This window comes from Sceloporus occidentalis, unplaced genomic scaffold, assembly GCF_023333645.1.
Source record: "Sceloporus occidentalis isolate IW3139 unplaced genomic scaffold, rSceOcc1.0.p SCAF_7, whole genome shotgun sequence".
In the NCBI taxonomy this organism is placed as follows: domain Eukaryota; kingdom Metazoa; phylum Chordata; class Lepidosauria; order Squamata; family Phrynosomatidae; genus Sceloporus; species Sceloporus occidentalis.
Window position 1 is genome coordinate 69,821,798 of NW_028316987.1, and position 20,013 is coordinate 69,841,810.

General features: G+C 38.9%; 1 protein-coding gene across 1 annotated transcript in view; it reads right to left on the reverse strand.

Moving 5' to 3' along the window:
- CFAP69 (cilia and flagella associated protein 69) overlaps positions 1-16,602 on the reverse strand; it is a 37,840-nt gene extending 21,238 nt beyond the window's left edge. The window contains exons 1-9 of the mRNA XM_089533266.1: positions 16,207-16,602; positions 12,697-12,759; positions 11,928-11,990; positions 10,021-10,130; positions 7,997-8,073; positions 7,385-7,483; positions 5,322-5,471; positions 5,030-5,207; positions 2,431-2,554 (exon numbers count right to left, since the gene is read on the reverse strand). Of these exons, the coding sequence (XP_089389392.1) occupies positions 2,431-2,554; positions 5,030-5,207; positions 5,322-5,471; positions 7,385-7,483; positions 7,997-8,073; positions 10,021-10,130; positions 11,928-11,990; positions 12,697-12,759; positions 16,207-16,335 (993 nt within the window). The 5' untranslated portion in view covers positions 16,336-16,602. The remainder of the gene's footprint in view (positions 1-2,430; positions 2,555-5,029; positions 5,208-5,321; positions 5,472-7,384; positions 7,484-7,996; positions 8,074-10,020; positions 10,131-11,927; positions 11,991-12,696; positions 12,760-16,206) is intronic.
- Between the last annotated feature and the right edge of the window lie 3,411 nt (positions 16,603-20,013).

Consider the following 20,013-nt stretch of genomic DNA (forward strand, 5'->3'; position numbering starts at 1 on the left):
AGAAGTGAAAGAGAAATTCCTAAGAGGCTCAGAAATAACTAAGCAACCTAACTCTGAAATAAGTGAGCCATGGTAAGAACAGCCCCAGAGGATCTCCAAACATCAGCAAACTGAGCAAAGTAGAATTCCCAAATACCAAAGCTTTAGAAGGATGTCTCCTCTGCAGACCGAAATGAATAGTCATGATAAGTGAACATGCTTCATTCTCAATCTGTGTGAAGGAGCCATCCATGAATAGGATATACCTAAGATAAATTAAGTAACGATGAGTAGGCAGCTGATATATTAAAGGTGAGAGGACATGCTGGAGAACCCAATGCAAACTTGTTCAATCCATCTCCTGTTTAAAGTGGAAGGTATGTAGAGAGATGTTGTAGCATCTTTGAGACTAATTGAAAGAAAGAAGTTGGCAGCATGAGCTTTTGTAGACTTCAGTCTACTTCCTCAGATGCATTTAGAATCTAACTGCCAACTTCTTTCAGTTAGTCTCAAAGGTGCTACAGGATCTCTCTACATACTAATTCTACAGACTAACACAGCTATATCTTTGAATTAAAGTGAAAGGGTTAGCTTATGTGATTGCTCTATACATTTCCTGCAAGCTGGCACTGGAAGAAAAGTGGTAACAGGAACTCTGGTAGAATGAGCCATGCACGATCAGCTTAGGGCATTATGTGCTGAAAAAAATACAAGTTTTGAGTTAACTGGCTAAGGTAGTAACCACAATCTTTCCCTCCAATGAATTTGGAGGAAAGGAAACAAAATAGCGACTCAGATTTGTAAAATTAAACTACTGTCTTTAGGTAATTCAAAATGGCTGCCTACAGTCTGTATGATAACAACGAGATGATTCTACACCATAAAATAATGAATAAAGCAAGTGTAAACTTACTATAGGTGGAGTATCCCTTATGTGAAATGTTTGGAACCAGAAGTGTTCCGTATTTTGGATTTTTTTGGATTTTGGAATAGCGATATTTACATACAAATAATGAGACATAATGAGGCTGGAAAGAAACTGACGATCTGTCAAATGGAAGAAAGTGTGGATTCCCGCTATATCATAGACCTTGTGTCTCTTTCCATGCTCACAAAAACCATACAGGTACATACTATGCTACTTGTGCTGTAGCTCAAAAAGTTTTGGATTTTAGAGAATTTCAGATTTTGGAATTCTGGATAGGGGACACTCAACCTGTATACAAGTTGGATAAAGCAGACTATATTTGATCAAAGTCTATACCATGCCTGAATTCTACTCATATAAGCTGTGGTTAATTGTAAACCAAACTTATGGACTAAATATATGAGCTAATGCAATGGCATAATATCTTACCTTAGCTTTTAGTCTCCCAAAGTAGTCCAAGGGTTTAATTGCTTTATTAACAATAATGAGGGGAGGGGTGGGCAAATCTGGAGAATCTCTCCTTCAGCCTCTGTTTCAGGATCTCACAAGAGAAAGGAGGGGTTGAGAGTAGGGGAGGAGAGGCACTGCTAGGCATCACACTGCTAGGAGGCACTTCTCAAGTCCCTTGTTACATACTATGCCCAAGGTGACATCTACTGGTCTATAATCTGAAAAACTGACCCAGAAATGACTTCCAGAGAGCCAGTGCATGAGATAGAAAGTTCCACAAAGAGAATGACCAGAGCAAATGGGTGAAGAGATACGAACTTGTGGCTAACTATGCACTTGATGAGTGAAAGATTGCACTTGTTAGATAGAAGTAGTGCTGGGTCCTGCAGGCACTAATTCCCTTACTATCATCCAGTCCCTCAGAGAACCATAACAATTTTTAAAACAATGGCATGACAGAGAAGAGTTTTGTGGTGCACAGGGGCACTTGGATATCCTCTATGGTACCTGGCACATTTTAGAGTAAAGTAGTTTCCTATCTGCAAAATGACAGAAAGGACAACATAATACATAATAACTGATTAAGTAAGCTAAGTCTTTCCATCTTCTTCCAAGCAAATACTGTAAAAGGAAACATGTTTTTATAGAAAACAGAACTAAGGCTAGACAGTTACTATCTCTACCATTCCGCTCAGAAGTAAGGGTTTCAGGGTTCCCCTACCCCCAAAGTGGAATTACTCTCTCAATGTTTGCTCCAATTCCTCATTGACCAAGAACTAGCTAATTAGCACAATCTTATGACTTTCTAAGTAAGCAAACACAGTGAACAAGCTGTATAGCCTTAGCAACACTATCCTGACTTATAAATCTGTTTGTCCATAGTGCAAAACTCTGGGAATAAGCAAAGTTATTTTCAAAGATACTAAAATAACACAATAAATGTTAGGGAAGAGAATCTGCATGTATACTGGTTATGCTTACATTAAGTGAACACAAGAAAACATATTTAAATATTTAGCTTCAAAACAGCTGCAATAAATAGATCTACAAAAGTCAAAATCATATATACGTACAATCATTGGTGTTCCTGGGTTCTGAGCTACGAGGGTGGCTATCACCAAAATGTCATTTCTTAGCTGACGATCATAATGGCGGGAACCATGTAAAAGTAAGTGTGTAAATGCTTCTTTCAGAGCACTGGTTAAAAAAATGTAATATATTCACTTTTACTATATACACTCTACTTCTTTCTAATCAAATGTATAACATTAATGACAACTGAAATCTGAAATAATCTTTCTTCTTTGGTTTTAGGTTTAGCACCCTCCCAGGGACCATTTCCATACTGGAACCTGTGGGAGTAGGGACTGTACTACTGCCAAAGGTGCCCTTATTTAAAGTAGACTGCAGCTTCTGGGAGGCTTCATGGAGTATAAACATGCTTTAAAACAAGGTGGTCATTTCTTGTACACATTGATGTAAAGTGGTAATAGAGCAAAGAGTGACTTTTTTGCCCTTGCTTCTACACCACCATTGACAAAGACCAAACAAATGGCCTATAGGTTATATGATGCCCTTGTCTATCTATGTGAATTACATTTTATATATATTAAATAAAAACAGATATTAAAACTATTAAGATTCGGAACCATCTACAAAACAGAAGACCGTATATTAAGTAACACTTGCTTACTGACAACAGTAATGTGAATATACCAAGCTCATCAAGCCTGGTATCTTCTTTTGCAAACTGTTCAGCCAGATGCATTCACGTAGACCATGAGGACACAGAGGCAATAGCCTTCTTCAGCCCTTAGTCACCGCCTCTGATAATTCATTATTTAGAAGCACACTATGGCCTGTTACAGACAGCCAAAATAAAGCTGCTTCAAATCACAGTGGAGGTATGGTGTTTCAATGATGCATGCGTCCTAAGAGTCCAGAAGTCGCACCAGAGCCACACTCCAGCCCTAAGGACTGGAGCGTGGCTTTGGTGTGGCTTCTGGACTCTTAGGACGCATGCATCATTGAAACACCATACCTCCACTGTGACTCGAAGCAGCTTTATTTTGGCTGTCTGTAACAGGCCAAAATTTCAATCTGGAGTTTTCACTTAGCTATTACAGCACAGCCACTGAGAACAAAGGAATTTGGCTAATCTACTCTGAAACTGAGCCTTTACCATAATTTGGAAAATTAGTTTGATAACACAGTGACATAAAAATCTAAAACATAAGATTTTTAATTCCTTTAATGGTTCATTTAAATGTATTAAATGAATCATGGGCGCCTTTAAGACCGCTGAAAAGCGGTGTCCTGCACCCGCCCCTTTCCCCGCCGGATCAAGGCCTCAGCGGCCAGAGCGGCAGCCCCTGAGGCTCCAATCCGCTGCTTTCCAGGCTGCGGGGAAGCAGCAAAAGGCCACTTCCCCGAGGCCTGGAAAGGGGTGTCCTTGGGGCTTCAAGCCCCAAGGATACCCCACGGCGGCGGGGAGGAGGAGAAAGGGGCCGCTTGGTCCCTTTTTCCCCTGCGTCACTGGCGCAGCCGTCTAAAGGCTGCGCCCAGCAATGCAAGACCAGGAAGGAGCTCCGTTTCGGAGCTCCATCCTGTTCCGATGAAAAGGCGCACTAAGCGCCCTCACGCGGCGCGACGGCATCATGTCCGTGCCGCCTCATTTGGAGGTGGCACGTTCGTGATGCCATCATGGCGGCCCCCATGTAGATGGGGTGCCGCCATCTTGTACATCCTCAGGATGTATTAGGCTTGGGGGCGTCAAGAAGTGACGCCCCTTTTTAAACCTAGGACGTCCTGAGGATGTCCCTTATGGCGGTTTGTAACGTGCCATTAATTATTAATTGTGTATTAGTAGGGTAGTGCAGTAGTGTAGTAAAGAAGACTTGTTAGTTATGTAAATGTTTCAAATATTTGGTTGGTTACAGTCGGCCCTTCTTATACACGGATTTTTTATACACGGATTCAAGCATACACGGTTTGAAAATGTTCCAAAAAAGTATAAATTTCAAATATCAAACCTTGATTTTCCATTTTTTTATAAGGGACACCATTTTGTTATGTCATTATATTTAATGGGACTTGAGCATACACTGATTTTGTTATACACGGGGGATCTTGGAACCAAACCCCAGCGTATAACAAGGGTCCACTGTACTAATTACTTTCTAGCTCTTTATGAAGTTTAAAAATACTGATACTTTACAGTGTATGAACTAACAACTAAGATATTAGCTCGTATATTATTTACTGTATATACTCATCTATAAGTCTAAAAATGTATGCCCAAAAATTGATCCCAAAATCCTAGGTTGACTTATTTTCAGGTTAGAATGGTAATGTGATAGCAGCTCTTTCAGATTTCCCCATGCAGTTTCTTTCTGCCCTGAGCCAAGCAGATAGACCTTGGTGACTGATTGATTGCTGTCTTTCTCCCACCTGCACACTTAGCTGTCTTGGGAGTGAAGGCTGAAACAGTGAAGCCTCTATTGATTGCTGCTTTCCTCTTGCTGCTCTCATACACATACTGAAGGAGCTTCCAAATTTTACTCGACCTATCCATGGGCCATGTCAAAATCCATAATTTTGGCCCCAATACTTTCCCTCAACTTAAACATGAAGCCAACTTATAGTCGAATATATACAGTAAGTTCACTTAACTGTACACATTCCAAGTTATTCAGCTGATCAAGAATTTCATCCTTCGATGTTTTTTCCAATAAATTCCAGAGGATTTCTGAGGAACGGAATAGCAGCTGTCCAGTGGGATCAACATCATTCAGCTGAGAACATAACTTTCTTGGTGCTTGAGCTTTCATCATAAGTTTACAGTTTGCTTCTGGAATACAAAAGGATCAGCAGTGACGTCCATATTTCTATTGTTTATGGAATAGAATGTAAAACAAGCAAGTATTAGAAACAATGGCATTTTAAAAATATAAATTATACCAACCAGAAATGGAAAGGTGCTGTAGGGTTTTAATTATCCATAATTTTTCAGAAAGTTGATTTTCAACTAATGTCAGTGACAAGACCAAGGTTTCCGCTAAGCCTCCTAATTCCACCATATGTTTTTTATAGTTTGCGCTTACAGGTTGGTAAACTACATAAACAAGAATTGAAAGAATTATGTTATAAAATATTATACTATATGTATGTTAGCTTAAAGAAAAAACATTGCAGGAAAGCATCACTTTTAAATAATTAACGTGTTTTTCAAATAAAAGTATTATCTAAACATATTTGGGTGCATGTGTGTGCACGTGCCTTCAAGTCACCCGTCAACTTATGGCAACCATTATGCTAAAACTGAGAATCCTAGGACTGATGTTCCTAGAATTTGTTCCTGATAACCATAGATAAAAATCTATTTTTATTTTAGAAAGCCAGTTGCAATAAAAACCTTTCAATTATACGCTCATTCAGAATGTAAACAGTATGATCTCTCCCATCCCCATCTTCCTTCCTATGCTCATGTAGAATACCTACATGATTACTTGCTGTTTTAATCAAACAATTTGTCATTACACCCAGCTAACTAATTGTGGTTTGAGAGAACTCTTCAAATAAAGATTGCAATCTGGAAGTACAGTAATCAATCTATGTGACAAAGTAGGAATGAAGGGGAGAAAGGGAAGTGGAAGTATGTAAGCAGAATGCTCAAAGTGAAAGACAACTGCGTATGTTAGCTCTGTGCACATAGTATATGTGTGTATGGTATTCATTTGTGTCTTGCCCCCAACACCATGTTCCTGGGCTAGCTCTGCTCCAAACCCACCATAATGTGTACAGAAGTGTGAAGTGTTAAATGTCTGAATATGACTTTAGCCCTTTAAATTATTCTTATTGTCTTAAAATGTTCTGAACTGGTTTTATTGTATGCCACCCTGACAAACTCACCACCTGAGACCCTTGTATACATAAATATTTTACATAAATAAATGTCTGAATTACTCATAATGGTAATGCTAAATGGCAGGAATGCATATAGCCCCTACAAGTGAGCTGCTCAAATGCATTGTAAACCTGAGATTATAAGCCTGGGGACAGGGAACAGTCAAATTAATAACCGTAAATTGCTCATGTAAAGCACCATGTACATTGGTGGTACTAAACAAACAAATGATGATGACCAATAATACAGAATGTTTTGTTCAGATTTCTAAGTTTAATGGGAGGTGGATCTATCTCAGAAACTCCCTAAGGATGAGAAGAGATCCAGGAATGCAACTCTGCACTTGTGGATACACATGGGAGTAACACATGCATAGGGCTATTCAGTTAAAAGACTGGTTTTCTAGTAAAAGAGAAAACCACAGGGAAAAGTTAGTTATTTGATTGATGAGCATAATCATTACAGTATGATATATTGCTTTCTACTAGATGCAAAACTAAATCAGGACACAGGAAGTGGTCCAGAATCCAGGACATTCTGTATTTCTCCAAGTTGTCCACTTAAGCACATAGGATCAGAGTTTGGAAAAGTTATTTTTAGACCACAGTTCCTTGAATCCTACAGCCAACATGACTGCTGGCTCAAGGTATATGGTGCTCCTTCACAAAACAAATAGGGTCTTCAGACTATCTGGGCCTATGTTGAGTTGATAACATTTTATTAAGTATCAGTGTGTGTGTGTGTGTGTGTGTGTGTGTGCACATAATTATAATTATAAATAATTTATAAATAATTATAAATCAGGGACAGCCTGAAGGAAGAGGCTCCTCCCTCTTTTAAATGTCATCTTGGCCTCAGAGGGAGCGTTCAGGCAGACCCAGCTCCATCAGGGACAACCTGAAGGAAGAGGCTCCTCCCTCTTTTAACTGTCATCTTGGCCTGAGAGGGAGCGATCAGGCAGACCCAGCTCCATCAGGGACAGCCTGAAGGACGAGACTTCTCCCTCCTTTAACTGTCACCTTGTATTTTGAATTGTATTGTATTGAAATTTTTACTGTACACCGCTATGATCACTGAGGAATAGCGGTCTATAAATAAAACGTATTATTATTAATTGTTACCTTCACATTCTTTCTTTGATATCTCCGCATGGTAAAAGCTAATAACACACTTACAGATCTGTATTCTTACTTGAGAACAAGGCACTCTCATCAGACAACCTGACAAAACAGGCAAATACAGATTTAAGATTATGATACTATTACATGAATTACATCCCCTGTATAATCATAATATGTATATCCTCTCAGGATGTTATTGTAAGGAACTTGGTTTTCAGGCTTAACAAATACTAAGTGTTTTGATGCAAGAAATGCCAACAGCATATGACTCAAAACACTTGCAACTTTTCTAGTTCTACATCAAAGTCAAATGTCCTGTTAGACATAAAAGCTGAATGCTGCAATGCCATCTATATTGAAATGAAAATCTAGGGAAGCAGCACTGCAAATAGAAGAAAGAGATCTGTTTCAAAACCACGAGAAAAAAGGCAGAAGCCAGATTATTATTCTATTCCCTGATAAATTTGATAATTTAACAATTATTATGATGAAAATGTTATAAATTGTAGTAATTCTCAGGTTTGAAATAGCCAGTCTAGTCATTAAGAGTATCATGTAATTTTGGTAACCAAATATATGACTGGTGTGCATATATGTACAGTCTAAAATTACCCAATTGTGAAATGGATTCTTGAACTTCTTTGGCATAGTTTGCTTCATCAGATAACTTCTTTTTGCAAAATGGTAACCTACAATATTAAAAAGGCAGTTAAACTGCATGGGAAAACAAAGATATGTTTTATGATATAGGGCTAAATCCAGCATTCTGCTGACAGACACAACAGAATTTTACTCCTTCCTCTTCACCCCAGCAGCCTTTCATGTTGCCAGAAAAACATTTTGGATGGTCTTCACATCCTTACCACCCCAGAACTAGTTTTGTTGACAGAGAGCTCAAAAGGGAGAGGGAATGTTCCCCTTCTAATTCCCCTGGATCTTTCCATTCCATAAAAGTAACATAATCCTTAGATACTGATCAAGAGAAATTCAGAACACCAATAATTTTATTTAAGGTGTGTGGAAAAGAAAGTTAGTATACTGATGACTACTACAGGTTCATTTTAATGTTATCAGATCTGCCAGACAGTTATGAGCGTGTTGCTACCTGACATATCATGAAAATCCAAAATTAAAACTGAAGGGACATTTATCATACAGTTTAATATCTGACTGCAGAAAAGGAAAGGGGGCAAGGACAGCCCAATTTAATATAAAACAGCCAGCAAAATTAAAATTATACCTTTAAGTTACAACAACATATGCACAGTGTAAATATATTTACCTGTACATAGTTTCATGTTAAATTAAAAATTTGGTAAGACTTGATGCATTTTAAGAAAATTCTTTAAAAATTAAATTTATTTCTCCCCTTTCTCCTCCCACAGAGCTTTGCCCCACTCAAGACATCTCTTTTAAAAGGACACAGATGAATGCCACTGCCCATTTCTACCCAAAAGCAGCTGTTTGGGGAACAGTGGTGTCATTTCCAGTCCATCTGCCTTGGTCCAGGCCTCAGAGGGAGAGAAGAAACACTGGACTTGATCCCCTTCTCTACTACCATTCCCTTCTCCCTTTGTGTTGGGTCTTTTTAGATTGTAAGTCTGAGGGCAGGGAACCTTCTAATTAAAAATAATAATTGTAAGCCACTCTGATAGCCTTTAGGGCTGAAAAACGGGGTATAAGTACCATAATAAAAATAATAAAATAAATAAATCACCCGCCACCCCCCTTAGGGTGTTACCTGGTGCAATCTGCACCCCGCCCCCCCCAGTGGCTCCACTGTCCCCTAGCTCTTTTGGGCCTGAAGAGGTTTCAAATTCATCTTGAATTCTGGGGACAACATATCATTTCCTTGAAACTTGCAGACACTGCATTCCATCCCTGTCATATTTTCTTTGCTGCTGCTGGAAAAATTGTTCACCACCATGCTGGTGATATGTCCTACTATCATATAAGGTCCATGATCCAATCCAGGGGGAGGGCCGCTGCTTGGACCACAAGATGTCCCTACTTAGAACTATTATGTTTTAACTAACTTCTCTCAGTTCTTCAATGCAAATCTACAGTGCTAAATAAATAAATAAATAAATGAGCGAGCAATGGAACCACAGACCACTCAGAAAGCAAGCTCTGTCACAAATGAAGATTGAGAAGAATTCTGGCCATTTGTTCTTTGGATACATCCTTTTAGATATTTACTTGACTAAGCAAAATATCATATATCTTGAAACACTGTATAAAGACAATCTCATCTGCCTGAGTTAATAGCGGTTTTTAATCCGTTGAACATTTCAAGCAAGCATTCTTCCCTTTATTCATAAAACAAATGGGATTGTGAAAAGGACTAGAGGAAGTGACTGATGAAGGAAAATTCTTTTTTTTTACCAAAATATTTAGAATTGGTCTTACTACTTGCATGGTTCCTTGTCTAACTAAACATAAAAAGGAACAAAATGGATTCAGGTAATTGAAAAAAGGTGGACAAACAATACATTTATTTATTTATGCCTTTCTCCCAGAATTAGATCCAAAACAGGCAGAAGGAAGATAAAAAGGAGCGCAATCTGCTTCACTTAAATCAATTTAGTTAACTGAGTTAAATATAACTACTTGCTTTTATTTTCTGTAATACTTACCCAAATAATTTAAGAATTTCACATGTAGGTTCAATGAAAACATTGTCCACCTGACTTCTTTCTGCACATAAGTTTAAAATTTTAGAAATTTGTGCTACATCATTAAGAAGCTTGTAATAATTAAGAATCAAGGAAAACTGTGAGGTTAACAGATAACTATGTATAATGATATTTTAAAATAAAAAAGATTACCCATACCTTAAAACTTCAGCAATAAAATTAGTGGTCAGATCCAACAATGAGAAGAAAACAAATACCACTGAGCTAATTTACCCACAAGTCTCAAAGGTTACTGTCTTTTTCTGTAACAGATAAATCCGGCAAACAAACTAACCATGCAGTCTGTGTGAAAGAAGACCAAACCAAGGTTCAGTCTGTACTTGTGAGAGGTCTTTTTTGTTACCAGCTGTGCTATTAGGGAACCATATGGAAGTGAAATTTTGGATTGTAGACATTACATACAATCCATTAAAATGATTGGGATGTAAACACTACCATTATATATTCAGATTCTGTAAATATGGAGTGCTTTAAAAAAGATAACACATGTATAGGCTTTATTTCTTATGTACAGCACACATAGAAATGAAGTGTGGTGTAGTGGTTTGAGCACTGGACTAGGACTGGAAAGCAGGGTTCAATTCACTGCTTGGCCATGGAAACTCACTGGGTGACGCTGGTCAAGTAACTCTCTTTCAGCTTCAGGATGGCAATGATAAACCCCCTCTGATGAAACTTGCCAAGAAAATCCCATGATAGGGTTGCCATAAGTCAGAAACGACTTGAAGGCACACAGCAACAACACAGCACACATTATAGATCCACTAAAATGAGGACTTTAGTAAAATATTCCTTTAGTATAATATAATCTCTCACTTAATGAGTAAGTATAGGTATCTCATTATGCCAAGGTTAGCCAAAGAAAGCCAAATATAGATTTGGAAGAGTAAATGTTAGGCACACTAATGGAACTATGTGTGATATCACACAAGACCCAAGATTTTTTGCAGTTTCATAGAGTTCTGAAATTTATTTGAAGCCTGAGAGATCACAGGAGCCTCTGATCTGCTATGGAGGTGGACTCACTTCACCTGCCCTTGGACATGTAGCAAAGAATAAGCAGTCTGTGTCCGCAGTATAAATCCACTCCTTCTTCCCTGGATGTTCAAAGGCAGCCATAAAGTGCCTGGATGCACCATTTTAAGCATTCAGGGGCAGGGGTGGATGAAGCAGTGCCCTTAAGTTCCCTGGATGTTGCTACCCCTGGGGAGCAGCACTGTGCAAAGTCATACAAGACATAGCTTTTTACACTGTCCCCAAAATTCATACATAGTCATAACGTGGGGTTATGCTGGTCAATGTCACCACAAGGATTCTAGCTTTATTCTGCACCCACTCCTACAGACATGGTTGTGCAACTGCATGTGATGACAAAATGGCTTGGGACAATTTTATGAGCACACTCATCACTACCACTATTTCCTGTTTATTTATTCCAACATTTTGACAGCCCATTGCTTTAAGATTATATGAGTTATATATTACACAATGCAGCATTCAGGCCTATATACAGGGATGTTATTGTTAAAACCATAAATATTGTGTCAGTGTAAGTAGTCTATGTTTATCTTCTATTTTGTGATCAATAGTAGCAAAAAAATTATTTATTGAACTTTTTAACATCTTCTGTCTTCAAAGATAACAAGAATTCAAACATTCAATACAGAAAATCAATAACTAAAAATAAGCAAATATATTGTGAAAACTCATTTGCTGCATAAAGTGTACTACAAGAAGTCACTTCTCTCTTCAATTATGTCTCTTTAACATGAACCAAACAATAATTTTGCTTTCCATTCCTTTTGTCTTCCATTTTTGCTTGCTCTAAAGTGCATGAAAAAGGATACAATCCCATGCTGATAATGTTTTGCAACCTTCTCTAGTACTTGGAGTTGTTCTTCTATATTACTCTTCAAAAGAGAAAAAACAGAATGAGACAAGAATATTAAATGGTTTGTATGAACAGTGACTAAAAATATTCTCCATGACTATGCTTTTAAAGATATTTTTAAAGAGGAAGAGCAGCAATGGTTAATGGGTCAACAGACAGTAGAACTATTTTATATTCCAAGTGGAGAAGACTGCACTCACAGTGAATAAAGAGGTTTCAGACACTTATCTATGGCAAACAAGGTACAGTTAACATGGGATCTTCACTTTGCCATTCACAGCATATTACTTTAACTGCCATAGCACAAATGTTTGCCCACTGAAGTTGAGGTAGCTAATTCTTAATAACCCCATTCATGAACCTTCAAATGTCACTATCAAGTGAAAATTACAGTTACTGTTTTTTCCTCAGAGAGCTCAGATTTGGCGACTATATTACTGAACTTGACCAATAATTACAACCTGCTCTTCAAACTCATAATTCGAAAATGAGATCCTCTCCCAGTTAATACCATGGGGCATTCAGCTGAGCAGCAAATTATGCTCTTTTAGGATGTAATTCTACACCTGTGACATGTACACCTCATTAGACATGAACAGGATTGGACTGGGAAAATCCTAAATCATTGGTATAAGACTGAAGAATTGGATCTACATTCTTTCAAAATAAATGGAAATCAAAGTTAATTCAAGATAGAAGATTTGTATTGCTCTGGTCATACTTACTGATTCTGTTTCTTCAAGCAGTTTGATAACATGATTAAGGTCCACAGATTTCAAATGATTACCCTAAAAAGAGTCATTTAATCAATATTTCAGTGGTTAATAATTCTGAGTATATAACACAGGCTCATTTTCAATCTTCTTGCATACTATTTCTGTAAAGGAGGACACCTTTCTCACTTTTTTAAACTAATGAATTGGATATTTCACAATGTGGCCTAAATACAATGCAGTAAAAGATTTAGGTTTTGGGAAGAGGGGGAGGAATAGCAGTGTCAATAACAGAGGGGCCAAATGATGGATCAGGAGGTACAATACCAGTCAGCCAGCCAGGACATAGGTCAGGATCACTGAAGATGGATGGGAGAGGCTTTAACACAAAAGTGCTTTTTCCCCACCAGAAATGACACAACAATGTAAATTGGAACCGCTGAGGTGCGATAAGCCCCATAATCTCACCTTAAGCAGGAAAGGGGAGTATGTATGTGTGTATTCACCCCACTGACTGGCCACAAAATGGGGCCAAAATGTTACCCATCTTCACATTAGAAAACTATATTTCAAATCTTAGTAGCTACAGCTCCAGTACCTGTTCCAGTGGAGGGTAAAGCCTAGGTAGTTAGCTGCCATGACAGTTATAATTCTTGAAAAGTAAATCTTTATTTTTCTTGTTAAATTCTGTTCACATGTAACAAAATAGCTACTTTATGAGGCAAATAATTTAATGTTAGAAATCACTGGACAGAGGTACAATGCACACTTCACTCCCATCCAGCTTGTTGCCACCTATGCAGCCCAAGAGACAGCAGCAAGAGGTGCAGTGCAAGCCACCACCTGTTCCATGTGATATTCCTCCTCCAACATTTTGTGAAACCATTAAACCATATGTACTTAGTTGAACTATAAGTATAAATTATGAACACCATTGCTATCAAATAAATGAAAACGTTACAGTTATATTGGAAATGGAATGCAGTTAATCCCTTGCTGTTACAATTGTAATTTAATTATCATACCTTAGTAATTGGGAAATGGAGCCAGCGTGGGGTAGTGTGTGTTCAATAGTGTGTGTTGGACTATGACTCTGGAGACCAGGGTTAGAATCCCGGCTCGGCCATGTAAACCCACTGGGTGACCTTGGGCAAGTCATACTCTCTCAGCCTCAGAGGATGGCAATGGCGAACCCCACCTTAAGAAACTTGCCAAGAAAATCTCATGATAGGTTCATTGCCTTAGGGTTGCCATAAGTCATAAATGACTTTTAGGCACACAACAAAAACAACAATTGGGAAATGACTTACAAGTAACTAGTTATTTGTAATATAGAATCATAGAGTTGGAAGAGACCACAAGGGCCATCCAGTCCAACCCCATGCCATGCAGAACTCACAATCAAAGCATCCCTGACAGATGGCCATCCAGCCTCTGTTTAAAAACCTGCAAAGATGGAGGCTCCACCACACTCTGAGGGACAAACAGCATTTGCTGTCAGGAAGTTCCTCCTGAGATTTAGGTGGAATCTCTTTTCCTGTAGCTTGCATCCATTGTTCTGTGTCCTATTCTCTGGAGCAGAACAAAACAAGCTTGCTCCAGCCTTCAACATGACACCCTTTAAAATACTTAAACAGGGCTATCATATCTCCTCTTAACCTTCTTGTCTCCAGGCTAAATATACCCAGCTCCCTAAGATGCTCCCCACAGGGCATGGATTCCAGACCTTTCACCACCCTGTGGACACACTCCAGCTTGTCCACATCCTTTCTGAATTGTGGTGCCCAGAACTGGACACAGTATTCCAGGTGAGGCCTGACCAATGCAGAATAGAGTGGTATTATTACTTCCCTTGATCTAGACACAACATTCCTATTGATTCCAAGTTCTGCTTCCAAGTTCTGTCCATTCCTTGCTCATTGTAGTCAAAGGAATGTGGAAGCAACACAAACGCATATTGTTCCTGATGAAGTGTTCTTGGCAGGGTTTCTTCAGAGAAGGTCTGCCTTCGCCATCATTGGGGGCTGAGAGAGGGTGACTTGCCCAGGGTCACCCAGTGGGTTTATATGGCCAACAAGGGATTTGAACCCTGGTCTACACAGTTATAATCCAATGCTCAAACCATTACACCACATAGGCTCGCGCTCTGTGAGGGCAGGGTGACCAGCCATCCTCCTTTTCCAGGACACGTCCTACATTACAACCTTCTGTCCAGTAGGAATTCCAAACCGTCCTCCATTTTGAGCATGACTAAGAAGAATGAAGAGCCAGATTGACGCAGTTGAGTGTTGTACTACACCTCTGGAGACCAGAGTTCGATTCCCAGCTTGGCCATGTCAACCCATTGGGTGACCTTGACCAAGTCACACACTCTCAGCCTCAGGGGAAGGCTATGGCAAACCTCCTCTGAACAAATCTTGGGAAGAAAACCCCACGATAGGTTCACCTTAGGGTCGCCATAAGTCTGAAACAACTTGAAGGCACACAGCAACAAAGAAGTGTGGATTTACATTTATATGAGCAAGCTTTTAGTTGATCATATCCGACCTTTTGTGGTGCCTTGTCCTCCTTTGCGGTGAGGATATCTGGTCACTCTGCCCAAAGTATGTCATTACATATGTATGGGCATGGTGACCAGAGGTCCTCTTTTCCATGACACATCCTCCATCTCTCCAGGAATTCCAAACTGTCCTCCATTTTGAGCCTTTATAGGAACTGCTGTTCAGGTTTTAGTTGGTCATGTCCTCCATTTCCCTTAAATTCCCTACATTTTTGGGTGCCTGGTTGGCGGTTAGGACATCTGGTCACCCTATGTCTGAGGGGGGGAAAAACCTCTTGAAAATGATAATTTAATTTTAAAACCTCTTTGAAATAATAATTTTAATTGTTATTATTTATAATAATAAGTTAATAGTTAATATTTAATGAAATAAAATAATATTTAATATTTAAAATAATTATAAAACCTCTTTAAAATAATAATTTTGATTATTATTTAAAATAATAATTTAATATTAAATATTCAATAACATATTTAATATTTAAAACAATAATAAACCTCTTTAAAATAATAATTTAATGTTAAAAACTCTTTAACATAATAATTTTAATTATTTAAAATAATAATTGAATATTGAATATTGAATAAAATAATATTTAATATTTAAAATAATAATAAAACCTCTTTAAAATAATTTAATTTTAAAACCTCTTTAAAATAATAACTGTCATTATTATTTAAAATAATAATTTAATATTTGATAAAATAATATTTAACATTTAAAATAATAATAAAACCTCTTTAAAATAATAATTTAATTTAAAACCCTCTTTAAAATAATATTTTAATTATCATTTTAAATAATAATTTAATGCTTAATATTAAATAAAATAATATTTAAAATAATAATTAAAAACTCTTTAAAATAATAATTCAACAATTAATGGGTTAAAGAAGGAGATGCCTGGATGGAGCTCAAGGATGCTGCTGGGCGCCAATCCCAGCCCCTCTCTCTCCTTCACCTGCTCGAAGGAGCCGCTATCCAAAGAGTGCTCCAACCCGGGCGAAGCCGAGGAGAGGGGCCTCCTTCTCTCGGCCAGGGATGGAGTCAGGAGGCCCGGGGTCCCCTGGAGCCTGGAGGGAGAAGCCATGGCTCTGGGTCGAGGGCTCCAGCCTCCTCGGGCGGGAATGGCAGCAGCGCCTAGCCCTGCTTCCACTGAGCCCACACACAACCCAACAAACACAAGCAGGGCCCGGTTGCCATGGCAGCGGGAGTGGAGAGCCTGCCCTGAAGGCCCTGAGGGAATGGCAGCAAGGGAGACAACACAGGCCTAGGCCCTTTCCACAAGGAAGCCATGCTCCTATTTAAACTACCATGGAGCCATGGCAGTTTAAGGTCCAAAACACACTGAAGAAATAATCCAGTCTGAGACCACTTTAACTGCCCTGGAGTACTGGGAATTGTAGTCTGTTGTGGCACCAAGGCTCCCTGACAGAGAAGGCTACATGGCTCACACAAAACTACACTTCCCAGCGTTCCACAGCACCGACTGAGCCATGGCAGTTTTAAGGCCCAAAGCACAGCCTGAGGAAATATTCCAATAATAACTGCCCCCTCCTGGCTCAGTGCTATCTAGGGAGTCCCTGGAACTGTAGTTTATTGTAGCACCACATGTCTCGCAAAACTACAGTTCCCAGAATTCCATAGCACTGAGCCATGGCAGTTTTAAAATCCAAAACACACTGCGGAAATAATCCAGTATAAAACTACTTTAACTGCCCTGGTTTAGTGCTATGGAATACTGGGAATTGTAGTTTGTTGTGGCACCAGGGCTCTCTGACAGAGAAGACTACACGTCTCACAAAACTACAGTTCCCAGAATTCCATCGCATGGAGCCATGGCAGTTAAAGCGGTCTCAGACTGGATTAATTCTACAGTGTTTTGGACCGTAGAAATATAAATGCATGCTCATTAGTCATGCTCAAACTGGAGGACCTTTTGGAATTCCTCCTAAATAGAAGGTTGAAATAGAGGACAAGTCCTACTGTCCCTGGGGCAGGGACAGTAAGGAAAAGAGGCCAGGAAAAAAAGGGCCACAGACAATCCTTTTAATCAGCAAGGCATCTTGCTGTGTGCCTTCAAGTCATTTCCAACTTCTGTGACACCGTCACAAAAGTCATTGTCCTCCTTCATTTAGTCCTGTAGTTTTTGCTTCTGCTCTGTTTCCTACTTTTTCATGTCCTGGAAAAGGAGGACATCTGACATTTACACACACCTGCACACACTCAGCCTCAAAGGATGGCAAAGGCAAACCCTGGGGTTTTCTGGGCAAGTTTCTTCAGGGTTTGCCTTTGCCATCCTTTGAGGCTGAGTGTGTGCAGGTGTGTGTAAATGTCAGATGTCCTCCTTTTCCAGGACATGAAAAAGTAGGAAACAGAACAGAAGCAAAAACTACAGGACTAAATGAAGGAGGACAATGACTTTTGTGACGTCAATAATTTATTCATTGAAAAGCATTGATGTGACTAATTGGAAAATATGGCAATGCCACTGCATACTGTTAGATTGACTCCGTAGAGCTATTACTAAGATGATCTCTTGGATGAAGCCAACTTTTTTTCAATATTTAATCTTCATTGGTTTTAAAACACTACATGATATTTAATAAATAAAACATAAACATATGAACGGAGTTCACCTTCATTCCGCCTCTCCATCTATCCCATTCCCCATCTACTTTATTACTTCTTTGGATGAAGCAGACTTGATGGTACATAACACCAATAGAACTGCACATCCGAGCGGTGCACTTGTAGTGGTGACCAATTCATTACTCTCCTCTTGTGACTGCAAGACCCATCATTCTTCTTCACTGACTGTCTTAAAATGATAGGAACTACAGCCCAACAATACCTGGAGGGTCACAAATTGCTCATCCATGTCTACATGTCTGAAAGGGTTCATCTTTCATGACATGGCAATATTCTATGCAAGAAGGAGGATGCATCCTTTGTTCTACCTACATTCAGATGTAGTACAGTGACGACAGCCGTCTTTAGAAAGTGTGTAGCTTAATTCAAAAGCCCTGTACATCAGAACTAGGAATGTGATGAAAGCCTGTTGCTGTTTGCTAAACATATGGAATTTGTTGTTGTTTTTTGATGCGCTGAAATTTGGCACCTCCTTGACCAAGATGTGAGAATTTGCAGATACATACTTCATTTGCAAAAGAAGTAATAGGTTGGCACTTCAGTGAGAAATTCCATGTTTGGGGCATTTCTCTCCCCCCTCCCGCCCCATAATAAAATAAACAGTTTGTCAGCCATTAATTTATGTGAGTCTCCTCAAGGCAATTTGAATTACTCCACTTGGCTGCTGGAGGGCAAAGAGAGGTTAAGAATTCAGTTCTAAAAATAAACACAGGCAATCCTTCTGTGTTAGATATTGTGGAAGGGAAAGACAGCTAAGTGTTTTATGGCAGTCTCCAGGTCGCCACCAAAATATCCATTATAGGTCCAAATCATAAAAGTATATGTATACATGTCTGTTTTACATACACCTGCCATTATATATGAGCATACACAGCTATAGCAGGATCACCTGGGTCCAAAACACACTGCAGAAATAAACCAGTTTGAGACCGCTTTAAATGTATTGGCTCAGTGCTAGGGAATCCCAGGAATGGGCAGTTGCCTACACTAGTGCTTGATGTGGGAAGGGAACAACAACCATGAAGTTATTTTCTAGAATAACTGCAACTGGTTTCTGTTCTGACTGGTGATGTAAATTTCTTTCTTTATTCATCCTGTCTGAAAAATAAGGAGCAGGGAGTTACTACTCTTCTTCCTCCTCTGTAGAAAGAGATGTTTCAACTTGGTCCCCCCTCACAGAGAAGTGAACCCTTCCTGACAAGTTCCCCAAAATTGAGGGCTAAAAACAGCTGTCTTTCCCTCTCTAAACCTTCTTGCAGTTAGTCATGTGAACCATAAAACTTCGTTCACAGTGTCCAACAAGGAATGATGTCCTGCCTTTAGCTTTACAATGGAATTTATTCTCCCCCTCGCATCCTGCAGCCAATGGAGTAATTCAGATTGTCTTGACTGAGACTAAAAGAGGAATATCTTGTTATCTAGGGTCCAAAACACACTGCAGAAACAATCCAGTTTGAGACCACTTTAACTACCCTGACTAAGTGCTAGGGAATTCTGGGAACTGCAGTTTTGTGAGACATTTAGCCTTTTCTGTCAGAGAGCTCTGGTGCCACAATAAACTACAATTGTGTGTATAAATAAAGCATCAAATTTCTACTAGATAAAGTAAGTCTGTTCTTTAACATTGTTTACTGTTTGAAGCCCTTTTGTGTTTCATTTCTTCAGTTACCATCTTTCATTTGCACCCCAATCCTAAATATGTTGCTTGGAAGTATACGCCATTATCCTGAAGGATTAAATATTTCTTGTTGATGTGTTAATGTCATCATGTGAACAGTTATAAAGTACTGCAATAGTTATTAGCTTATAAGGGTTTGGGGATTTTGTGGGGTGCAAGACATGTTTGAATGTTTTTTTCTCTCTTGGCCTGGTTTTCAGGCAGAAAATTACACATTTTTTAAACCAATAAAAGGACTGCTGGGAAACATCCGGGGCCACAAGCTGGCCACAATCTAGAATATCCCCACTCCATCCTAAAAGAAATATGTCAAAACAACATAAAATGTTTTGCTGTTTAAACTGAGCCTCCTGTACAATTACTTATGTTTGTAAGAATAGAATATACTGATTATGTTTTCAGGAGTATAAAATTCTATCTAATCCAAATGTGGACAAA